The sequence below is a fragment of the Brassica oleracea genome, chromosome C6, assembly GCF_000695525.1.
Source record: "Brassica oleracea var. oleracea cultivar TO1000 chromosome C6, BOL, whole genome shotgun sequence".
Taxonomy (NCBI): domain Eukaryota; kingdom Viridiplantae; phylum Streptophyta; class Magnoliopsida; order Brassicales; family Brassicaceae; genus Brassica; species Brassica oleracea.
The window spans coordinates 19066232-19077008 of NC_027753.1; the positions used below are offsets into that span (position 1 = coordinate 19066232).

Sequence of the window (10777 nt, forward strand, 5' to 3'; positions counted from 1 at the left end):
GACTTGAAGTTGAAGGCTGAAGATATGCTGTGCAAGTTTTTGAAGTATTGGGATGGCATCAAAAACGTGAATAGGATATTAATTATTGCGACAATAATTGACCGAGGAAGAAGATGACGTATGCAAACTTTTGCTTTGAGCAACTTTATGGAGAGGATAGTTTGGAGTCCAAAGAAATGGGTGAATCTGTGCTTGATCTCCTTAGAAGCATGTTTAAAGAGTATGCTAGCCGGTTCGGTGGAGATGCTACACGATCATCACAGTCGAAGAAAACATCATCAGTTAGTGTTCAGGAGACTCAAGACAAATGGGCAGGCTGGCGATGGTTGTTGAAGATTTCGGTTATGAGAGGATGGATAACAAGTACACAGAACTTGTTGCTGAAAAAGAAGATGAAACAAGGGACGAACTGGAAGCTTACTTGAAGGCACCTCTTGAGAATCAAAGGCTTATGATGGGATTTGAGTTTGATATACTCGCTTGGTGGAAGATGCATCAAACCAAGTTTCCAGTATTGGCTGAAATGGCTAGGGACCTATTAGCAATGCAGGTCTCCTCTGTGGCATCAGAAAGCGCTTTTAGCACCAGTGGCCGAATCTTAGAACCATACCGAAGCTGTCTAACTCACTACATGATAGAGGTTCTGATGTGTAGTGAGCAGTGGATGAAAGCTGATATCAAATTCTCTGAAAAAGTCCAAACAAATGAGCAGCTTCTAGCTGAAGTTGAAATGCTAGACAAGCTTGAGAAGGGTATGTTTTCTATAAGTTATTTTAATATTTCATCTGTTTGTTCGTGTACTTATATATTGTTTTGTTTGTCTTTTCAGAATTTGAGAGTGTAAGAATTGAAGACTGAAGAAAGAAGATTGCTGCTGAAGTCTGAAGTCTTTTTTTTATTTGGTGTTGGTGTTGGTTTTGATTTTGATTTTCAGTACTCGTTTTTCATTTGAATTGTTTTGTTCTTTGCTTTTCAAGGAGGTTTAATATGAACAAGTTGGATTTATTTTGAAGTTTAATAAAGGCTCTCACGTTTGGAGTATTTGATTTTCATTATTGCAAACTACTTTTGTTCTTGTTATTTCTTTGTTCACGTTCTGGTTGAAGTAACCGTAAGGTTATGTCATGAAACAAAACAAGTACTTCGGGTAAAAAAGGGAATACGGATAACCGAAACCCGGTTTAGAACCGAACCCGAAAACTAAATGGGTTCAACCGGGTTTAGGATGTTTTACTAAATCCGAACCGAACCCGACAAAACCCAAACCGAGACCGACCCGAACTTTTATAATACCCGAATGGGACTGATTTTTGTAAACCCGAAAACCCGAAACCCGAAACCCGATTAGAACCGAACCGAACCCGAATGGTCACCCGATTGCCCAGGCCTAAACAAGGTAAACATCAACAAAATTAAGCTTATTTTTCTACTTTGTGGTATAGTAATACGTGAAGAGCTTGTTATCGGTTGTGAGCAGCACTGACTGGGGAATAATGTGTATTCACATCCTCAGAAACAAATGAATTCCCACCTTAGATGGTCATCTCACATGTCTCCAAAATTAGGATTGAAAGGTTTATAAATCTTTCTAAGTAAACATATATATCCCATGATGTTGGACAAAAAGATAACATTCAATCGCATGAAAATTAAAAATCTCAAAAGTTTATCAGTCGGAAGTCAATATACGCGGAGTCTTTAGAATCAGCTAGTTTCTTTTCTCGTCATTCCCTTCTGCATCTTTTTTTTTTTGTCAAACAAAGAATACTACGTAGAGATCCTTTTCTGCATTTGTCTTGCCACCTCCTGGATTTATGACATGAATCTTTCATAACTAAGCAATCCGAAAAATGTACAATACAACCATTGGCAAATCTTACATGGTTTCTTATGAATTAAACACCTAATGAAAATAATTTTCAGTACCACAACACACAATTCGGTGTGTGACCTTAACCTACGTACATAATTTAAAGAAACAAACAAATGTAATTTTAATTTAAATCAGGGCAAAAATGTCTTATCATATATAAATAGTGTAGTTTTCAAAAAACAATATAAACAGTGCATTTTTCAAATTTTAAATCCTAAATAAAGTATTTTCCTAATTATCCCTAGTAAATAAGTATTTATCAACTGTTAAACTAAATAAATATAGACACCCTGCGGGAACCTACTCTAGTAAATCATATAGAATACACAGAAACATACCAAGCACTTGTTCCTTTCAGTCAAAAGCCTTCCCGTCGGAATCTGGAGAAGGAAGGAAAAAAAACATCTAAAATTCAAAATTTCTTTTGTAACATATTCTCCAACAGTTTTTTGTTTCTTCTTCTTCTTCCCTGGGATAGCTAAGCGGAATCTTCAGAGTCAGGATGGAGAAGCAGCTGGAACCACAAAAATAAGCATTTTGTAAGAATCAATACTTATTTGCTTTGGTGTAAAACAAGAAAACTCTCATGTCAAGAATTCAAACCTGTTTGTGAGTGGAGGAAGAAATTGAATAGAGTAGATGTCCAAGGTGAGAACTGAGTAGAAATCTTAACAGCAGCTACACCGTGCCTAAGAGCACCTCCAATGGGGGTTCTACCCATTGGAGTTCTAAAAATAAATATGTGTGTGTATGTATTGTATATGTGTATGTAGTTGTGGGGTCCACTAAATAGTGTAGAACTCCTAGCCAAAGGTTCTAAAAGTTTTGTTTTTAGAACCTTTGGATAGGGGTTTTACACTATTTAGTGTACCCCACAACTACATACACATATATAATATATACATACACACATACTCATTTATAGAACTCCAATGGGTAGAATCCCCCATTGGGGGTGCTCTAAGTAGCCCGTGAATTTCCTGCATAACAAAAAGACAGCATAGGCATGAGATATATAATACTAAAACCAACATTTTATTATTCGAGAAAGAAGAAAAAAAACTAACAGTTGTACATATGTTTACAATATCAAATCATTACCTTTAAGATAGTGTATAATATTCTCCATGTTGTTTCTTATCTGCTGCAAATAAAAAGTATAACAATTGTGTTCTAAAATACATGACTGCACAACCTTTCATATAAGTTTTCGTTAATGAGACATTGACTTGCATCACATATCGGTTTCCTACCTTCACCTGAGAGAACCCATCACATTGCAAATCAGGTAAGTTTATGGCTGCTTCAATCACTCGGCTAAGTGTCGAAGCTTTACTGATTTCGGGCAATTGGTGAATCCAAAATCAGAGATAACGGAAAAACTGGTTATGAAAGAAAAAGAAGGTCTTAAGGATGACCTCAGGATTGCCTTCCATACCGAAGCTCAGATAAGCTGCGTTCTCTTTCAGATACTGACTCAAGCAACTACACGTCAGCCTTCTCAATCCTCAGTTTGTAGAATACAGGCGAAGAAGAAAGAGTAACTGGTGTTCTGATGCAATCATGATGAACTGATTTAAAGATAAAGACGTTACGGTGAGCTGAAAGGTGATTAAGTTTCAGAGAACTTACGACTGCTAGACTAAGAAGGTAGAAAGGCGAGAAGAGGAGAACCTAGTTCTTATGGGCCTAAGATTTATGCATAAAACCCAAACATAATTAAAATTTAATAAAATGCTACGATCGTAAAGCCCAACACGTAAATAACAACAACCGAATTCTTTGTTTTTAGATGCCACGTGGCATCGAAAACCCCTGTCTTCCTGCTGAGGTGGTGCATTGTGGAGAACATAACTCAACTTTATTATTATAGATAGATAGATAGATATAGACTAGATTTGAATGGTTTTACTTTTACTAAAATAAGAACACCAAACTTTTCAACAACAGAAAAACAAAAATAACATAAAAGGGTGACCAATAGAGATGTTAAGTATACTTTGAAGTATTAGCCACCAATGCCATCTCGACGTCATCGCCACCGTCAGCAACAGCCACACTTGATTGAACACTCTTGTAAGTATATCTTTTGGCTACAATCACAAAGAAGCATATATTTACAGCGGTCAAAGCGGCTAGCATCCAGTAAAAACGGTCCAAGCGGCTGCTATTAAGGTCTTTACCAAACCAGCTCTTCCCAGAGATTGCCTCAGCCAGACGATCACTAACCGTCATCAAAAGATTATTGACAAAGCTAGCCGCTCCAATCACACTAAGGTAAAAAGCTATGCCTAAACTTCTCATTGAATCAGGGACTTGGTCGTAGAAATACTCTTGAAGACCCACAAGGGTAAGTGCGTCCGCTATACCTATAACTATGAATTGAGGAGCTAACCATAGAGCACTCATGACCATGTGATGGTGCTTTGTATAGTCCAATCTTTTTTGCTCAGTTAAAGCAGCAATGATCATGGCTATTAAGGAGAAAACCATACCGATTCCTATTCTTTTTAGAATGCTAATACCTCTTTCGTTTCTTGTGACGCGTCTTAAAATAGGCACGAGGAGTCTCTCGTAGACTGTTAAGGAGATAATCATGGAGAGAGCTACGAGGGAAAACATGGATGATGGAGGAACTATGAAGTTGTGACCGATGTGCCGGTCCATGACAATGGCTTGTTTGATGAAAAATGTGGAGCTTTGAGTGGCGCATATGCCAAAGGCTAATGTAAAGAACCAGATTGGAATCATATTGATGAGTAGCTTCAGTTCTTCTACTTTTGTTACCGTTGCGAGTTTCCAAGGACTCTCCTTCTCGTCCATAACATTTTCACATCCTCGGTTTTTGATAATGGCTGCTTTGTCTAGAAATCTGCAAACCATACAGAAATCAGTTCAATGTATGGATGCTAAAGAAATTTCGAAGATGGAAAGTTAGTGTTTAATCCGGATAAATCGATCTGAAACTGATAAATACAAATAAAACCAAGTAACAAAAATTATATTATATTTTTTTTTTTGTTGAAACTAGATTTTATTTAAAAAACTTGGATTCTAATAGAACATGTAACAAATATATCCTTATATTATTTGATTATAATTTACTTTGTTTACTAGTGTTATTCATTGACCAAACCGAACCTAAACTGGAATTGAACATATGTTGATTGATGACTCTAGTTGTAACTCTTAAGTTGTAATGCACTTACTTAAGATTATTTGAGCTGGAAAGAAGCCGTCCTTTTGTATACTCGTTTCTAGACAACTCATGAAAAAGAGAAGTATCACTGGGATGAGGAAGATGTCTTTTGGCAATGGCAGCGACAAAGACTTGCAACATCGGGGTCAGCGGGCTACCCGAAGGTGCTCGATAACGATAGAACGGTGTACCAATAAGAAAGATCAAAAGTGATGTAGCCATGACTACGGTGAGTATGATACCAGCCACACCCCAACTAATCCGGTCTTCAATATAGACGATGACAGTCACCGCGGTTAAAACACCAGCGCAAAGACCAGCGCTCCACCAGTTAAAGTAAGACATTTTCATCTTACGTTCTTCAGGATGGTCATCTTCGAATTGATCAGCTCCAAAGCTCTCAAGGGATGGCTTATGACCTCCTGTGCCTATGGATATCAAGTAGATTGCAATGAAGAAGGCTATTTCGTGGGCTTTCGTTGGCTCAACACACATTTCTTCATGACAAGGTTTCAATCCCGGTATAAACCAAGATAATGTTAACAGAATCAAACCCTGTAATTTAAAAAAAAAAAAATCATCAATAAAGACTAGAAATAAAAGAAACACACCATCAAGCTTTTTTTTTTGAACAAAACACACCATCAAGCTTTGACTGAAGTAAAAAAATAAAATACAAATAAGATATATATTTAGAACGTGGCCGTCTCAATCAGTGTTACAATATTGACGACATTTTCTTATATTAAGGTTCCCAAATATTTTAAAAATCATTTTGTTCGAATGCTCAGTAGCACATGCTAACAAACAGTTTTAATTTAATATATCGAACAACCATCCTAACATTTTGGAGTGTTAATGAATAAGATTTGAGATATATATGCAAGAGGTGCTACTAGTCTACTACAGAAGGTCCACAACAATATATCATTGGAAAATGCATATATTTGAAATATTGAACACAGAATTAATATCGAATTTTCGAGTAGAAGTTATTACCATAAGGTAGATGATGGTTGCAAGTAGGACAGTGGCATAACGGCCAAGATAAGCATCGGCGACGAAGCCTCCAAGAAGAGGCATCAAAGTAGTGACACCGGACCAGTAGTTTGCATTTCTTACAGCCATCTTAAGATCTTGGTGAAGAATGGTCGTAAAGTAGACCACTAAGCTCGTAGCGATCCCAAAATAACTTAGCCTCTCACTGAACTCGATTGCTGCATGTACACACACATATATCAAACCATAAGATTATAATGTACATATATCTCATACCAAGAATCTCTTTACAAAGTTTGATATACATACCAATGATGAAGAGTGCAGCCCTCCAAGCTCCGGTTCTAGCCCGAACAGGAATCTCTCCTCTACTATCGAGAGAAGAATCAAGAACCCATTTCTGTTGATCATTGTATGAATTTTGAAGCTCTGTATCAATCTTGTTGTGCTCCATAACTTTGTGTGTTGATGATAGAGAGAGAGAGGATTGTTGATGAGTGATGAGTTTGTGGAGAAGCAAGGTTGGTTCTCTTTATAATGGATAAAATTTCGCTATGTTGACTCTTCTTGTTTAGTGCTTTAAGATCATTTCAAATAAAATTACCACAAAAAGACACGTTAAGTTGACAAATAGAAGATACGTAGGAACTTAGCTACTATTCCGGTCACTTAATCGATATGAACATAAATATATAACATTTAATGTCGCTGGGTTTTCCATTTTACGATCAAAGCTTTAGCTGTTAGCTAGCATAAAGTCGATAAATACATAGAACTAGAAGTAAATGTCTAAATGATAGTGAAGTTTTAGATTATGCTCAGATAAGCACAAATCTCGATGCGATATAGTGCTCATCTTTTACCCGATCGGTCACTTTCAGATTGTAACTTGTGTGGCTTTGTGGACCCAAAAAGCCCTACAAATGTAGTTGAACATTCCACTAACTCCAAAGTTCAAAATATAACTAGGATTAGACAGATTTAAAAAATGAAAGAGAGATGTCGACATAAGAAACATCAAATTTGATTGAAGCTTTCTATGAATCACAAAGATTACTAAATGAGAGAGATCTACTGAATAAATATGATTCCTCTTATTGGACAACTCTGGGATTTTTTTTTTGTAAAAAAAAAGAAGAAGCTCAAAGTGCAAATAAAAGGAAGGCTTTTTTTAGAAAAAATGTGAAACCATAGAAAAGGTAAGTATTCATTGTTCAAGCTCAAAGTGCAAATAAAAGGAAGGCGTTTGTGGTTTTGCAAATATTTACAAAGAATATTAACAAAATTTCATATTCCATGAGTTTGAGGCCTATAGTGCAAAGACATCTCCCTCTTGGCATACCACCAAAGACAAAAGGCTTCTAAGAGGCGAGTGAATATCACCAACACATTGTTAATGCCTTTACACACAACTTCTCACTCAAATGATTCCGAAGTATCAAAATTTTGGTCCAAAAGATTACCCTCTAGGATCTGACCTTAATATCTACAACTCTTGAAGAACTTTTAAAATTAATGCCAATTCAATAAAACAACTACTATTTATTTGATTAATTGAGGAATTATAAACTGAAGTTCGTACACCTTCGAATGACAGCAACGACCAGTGAAACTACTTTTTTTTTTTTTTGCTTAAACCAGTGAAACTACTTAACACTTGATAAAATAACTATTTTCATTTATATGGTTTTTATTCTTTAATTCTATCAAAAACAATCTCAACTCACTGTTTGGGAAGTAGAAAGAAAAACCTTTATTTATGTAAATACTGCCTAAAAATAGGTAAGATTACCAATTGATGTAGTCTCTTACGTATCTTCTTAATATATTTTTTTTGGAATACTCGTATCTTCTTACTATCATACCTAAAATTCGGCAATGACAACAACATTATGCGGCCAGCCCCGCCACATCAAATATGTAAAACATTTTTGATTACATATGACGTCAAATTCAATACCTCATCCATTAATGGTGTTGTTAACCACTACCACCATATATTACACAGTCAATATTGTACTCTAGTACTACACTACTACTACACGTCTATAATCACTCACGAGCAAGGAAAAAAAAGGAAGAGACACACTTGAGCATAATCATATAAGTCCATACTGTAACAGTAATCATCACATGTTAGTTAATTAGAGGGGTCAGTTATGCTTAATACTGTAACCACTATCCAAATTAATGACATTATACGATCATTATCCTCTACTTCTAGAGTGATCTATATAGCCTTATTTTCTAGAAAGAAAGGGGTTTCTCATTTCGATATGCGGTTAGGGAGTACTAATCAGAGCAATTCAAGTTTTAATTAATGAGTTTTAAGTGGTTTTGGCTAGCTTACTGGTGATCATTGCCAGGAGAAAGTTGTGGATATTAGTGGATTTGCTACCAAAACCAAATACATCATTCTCAAATCTTGAATATTTAAACAAGGACCCAATGGTAATTAAAAAACAGAAAATATTTGGATTAAGAGTCAACTCTTATCATATATGATGAACTATTGGAAATCTGAGGCTATGGTCGAGGAAAGTGGATTACCTGCTAACAGTATAATGCTGTTACCACCACTGATAGATTCTTATTCTGTAATTATCAGCAATTCCAACAAAACTAAACTAAATGAACACTGCCTTGCGCGAAATGTGATTATTAGTTTTGTTATTTTTAATAAAGAGACATTAAATCTGTTTAATCTGGATATCGGTTCGGTTTTAAGTTTGTTTTTTTTGTTTTTAATCTCCTAAAATATAGCTATAATTCTAAATCAATATTTATTTTGGTTTCTTCGGTTCAAATCGTTGATGTTTTTGGTTTTTCCGGTGATAACCAAAAATATTATTATTTGTTTGGCTTCATGTTATATGAATTCTAGATAGTCCTGATGTCGAATCAATGATTTCAAATTATAGTCTCTAAACATAAAATAGTTATAGAAAAGGAAAATAAAATGTTTAAGACAAATCATTTTACTACAATTTGGTCGATAGTGAAAGATACATTAAAACTATATATATTTCAACTTCTAAGAGAATTAGATACTCCAGTTATGGTGAATATTTAGTTATATATGTGTTCACGTCAATGTCCACATGTAGGTGTATGTAAAGTATATAAAACTGGTTGCTAAATATATAAAGATATTGTTAATCAATATTAAATGACATTTTTATTTAAAATAACATATGAAAGATAAAATTCGTAAAATAAAATAAGCCTAGACATTAGTGAATTTTCTTTCATATAAAGAAAGTCAAATTGTATCCGTATATAGGGGTGGACACGGATCGAATATCCAAGTATTTGGAGGTATTCGTGTTGATTTGATACGTAGCCACCCGGATATTCGGTGTCTCGGATATCCAGAAATTTTAGAATTTTCACGGATATCCGATTTGATCCGTAAATAAAATATTTAAAAATAAATAAATCAAAAATCAAAAAATAATATATAATAATAATATTTCATGAAAATAATAAATTATTATTTAACTTTTTCAATTCTAATACCTAATGTAATAAATTTAATACATAAAAATATTGTAAAAATTATATAAACTATAATATATATATATATATAACTTATATATAGTTCTTTAAATATATGTATATATATGCATATAACGGATCAAATCGGATATACGTTCCTAAAAATATAAGTATTTTTGATTTGCTTCGTTTTTACAGATATTGCGTTATTTGATTTGCTTCGTAGTGTTACAGATATCCAGATTTTTTGGTTCGAATCAAAACGGATAACGAATCGAATCAAAAATTTACGAATATTTTGCCCAGCCTACCCCTAAATAATAAAAATAATATATGTATAAATGGACTTTCGATTCATTATCTTTTTTTATTCGAATCGAAAAATCTGGATAGTGTGAGTTTTATTGGAATCTTACATGTGAGTTTTATATTTAAAAACAAAACGTAAAGTATATAGTGTAAACACATTTATGTAGAGTTGGATGGGAAGCTCTCTGCACGTGACACGTCAGCGTGTTCATTCTCAAATCGCTGCGAAGTTGTCATGTGTCTATAATGAACACATTTATTACAATGTTTCTCCTTTTGATATACTACTAGGTTAAGAACCCCGCCTTACGCGGAATAAACATTATATATATAAATTATTTAATATATTAAAAGTCAGCAACTATTAAATATATAATTAAATTGATGCGAACATATAAATCAATTTTTTAATCTAAAAATTTTTTTTTTAATATTTGATAGGATATGTAATTAAATTTAAATGATACTAACATACATAGTATATTTTAGTATATTTTTAATATTAATGTCTATTATATCATGATTTCTACTCATATAGTTTTTTTTTTTATCATTTGTATCTTTTATAGAAAAAAATAAATTACTGATAACAAAATTTTCATTGTGGGATTAATAGTTTTAATAGTTTATAATTTTTAAAAAAATAAGTTGTCAATGTTCGTTCAAAACTTTTACCAAAAAATTGCTCAAATAAATTTTGAAACTAAAAGATTTATGTATTATATATGGTTTATAGTTTAATTTAAAACGATATATATATATATATTAATCTTAATAATTAATTAAATTATACTTTTTACTTATATAATTTTGTAATCATATGAATGTGAGACTTTTGACAGTTTTAGTAATTTATAGTCGTTTTTAAAAATTCAAAATATAACATATACAGAAAAATC

At 33.5% G+C, this 10777-nt stretch overlaps 1 protein-coding gene across 1 annotated transcript; it reads right to left on the reverse strand.

The window, feature by feature from the left end:
* Positions 1 to 3753: 3753 nt before the first annotated feature.
* LOC106297091 (protein NRT1/ PTR FAMILY 5.7-like) lies at positions 3754 to 6784 on the reverse strand. Its single transcript, XM_013733370.1, has 4 exons — positions 6381 to 6784; positions 6072 to 6289; positions 5083 to 5627; positions 3754 to 4745 (listed from the first exon to the last, which is right to left on the reverse strand). The coding sequence occupies exons 1-4, from the start codon at positions 6523 to 6525 to the stop codon at positions 3863 to 3865; spliced, it is 1791 nt and encodes a 596-aa protein (XP_013588824.1). The 5' UTR covers positions 6526 to 6784; the 3' UTR covers positions 3754 to 3862.
* Between the last annotated feature and the right edge of the window lie 3993 nt (positions 6785 to 10777).

Coding starts and splice junctions, on each gene's coding strand:
- LOC106297091 (XM_013733370.1), bottom strand. CDS start 6,525: ATGGAGCACAACAAGATTGATACAGAGCTTCAAAATTCATACAATGAT. Junction 6,290..6,380: donor GGCTGCACTCTTCATCATTG/GTATGTATATCA, acceptor GTGTACATGCAG/CAATCGAGTTCAGTGAGAGG. Junction 5,628..6,071: donor CAACCATCATCTACCTTATG/GTAATAACTTCT, acceptor TTTAAATTACAG/GGTTTGATTCTGTTAACATT.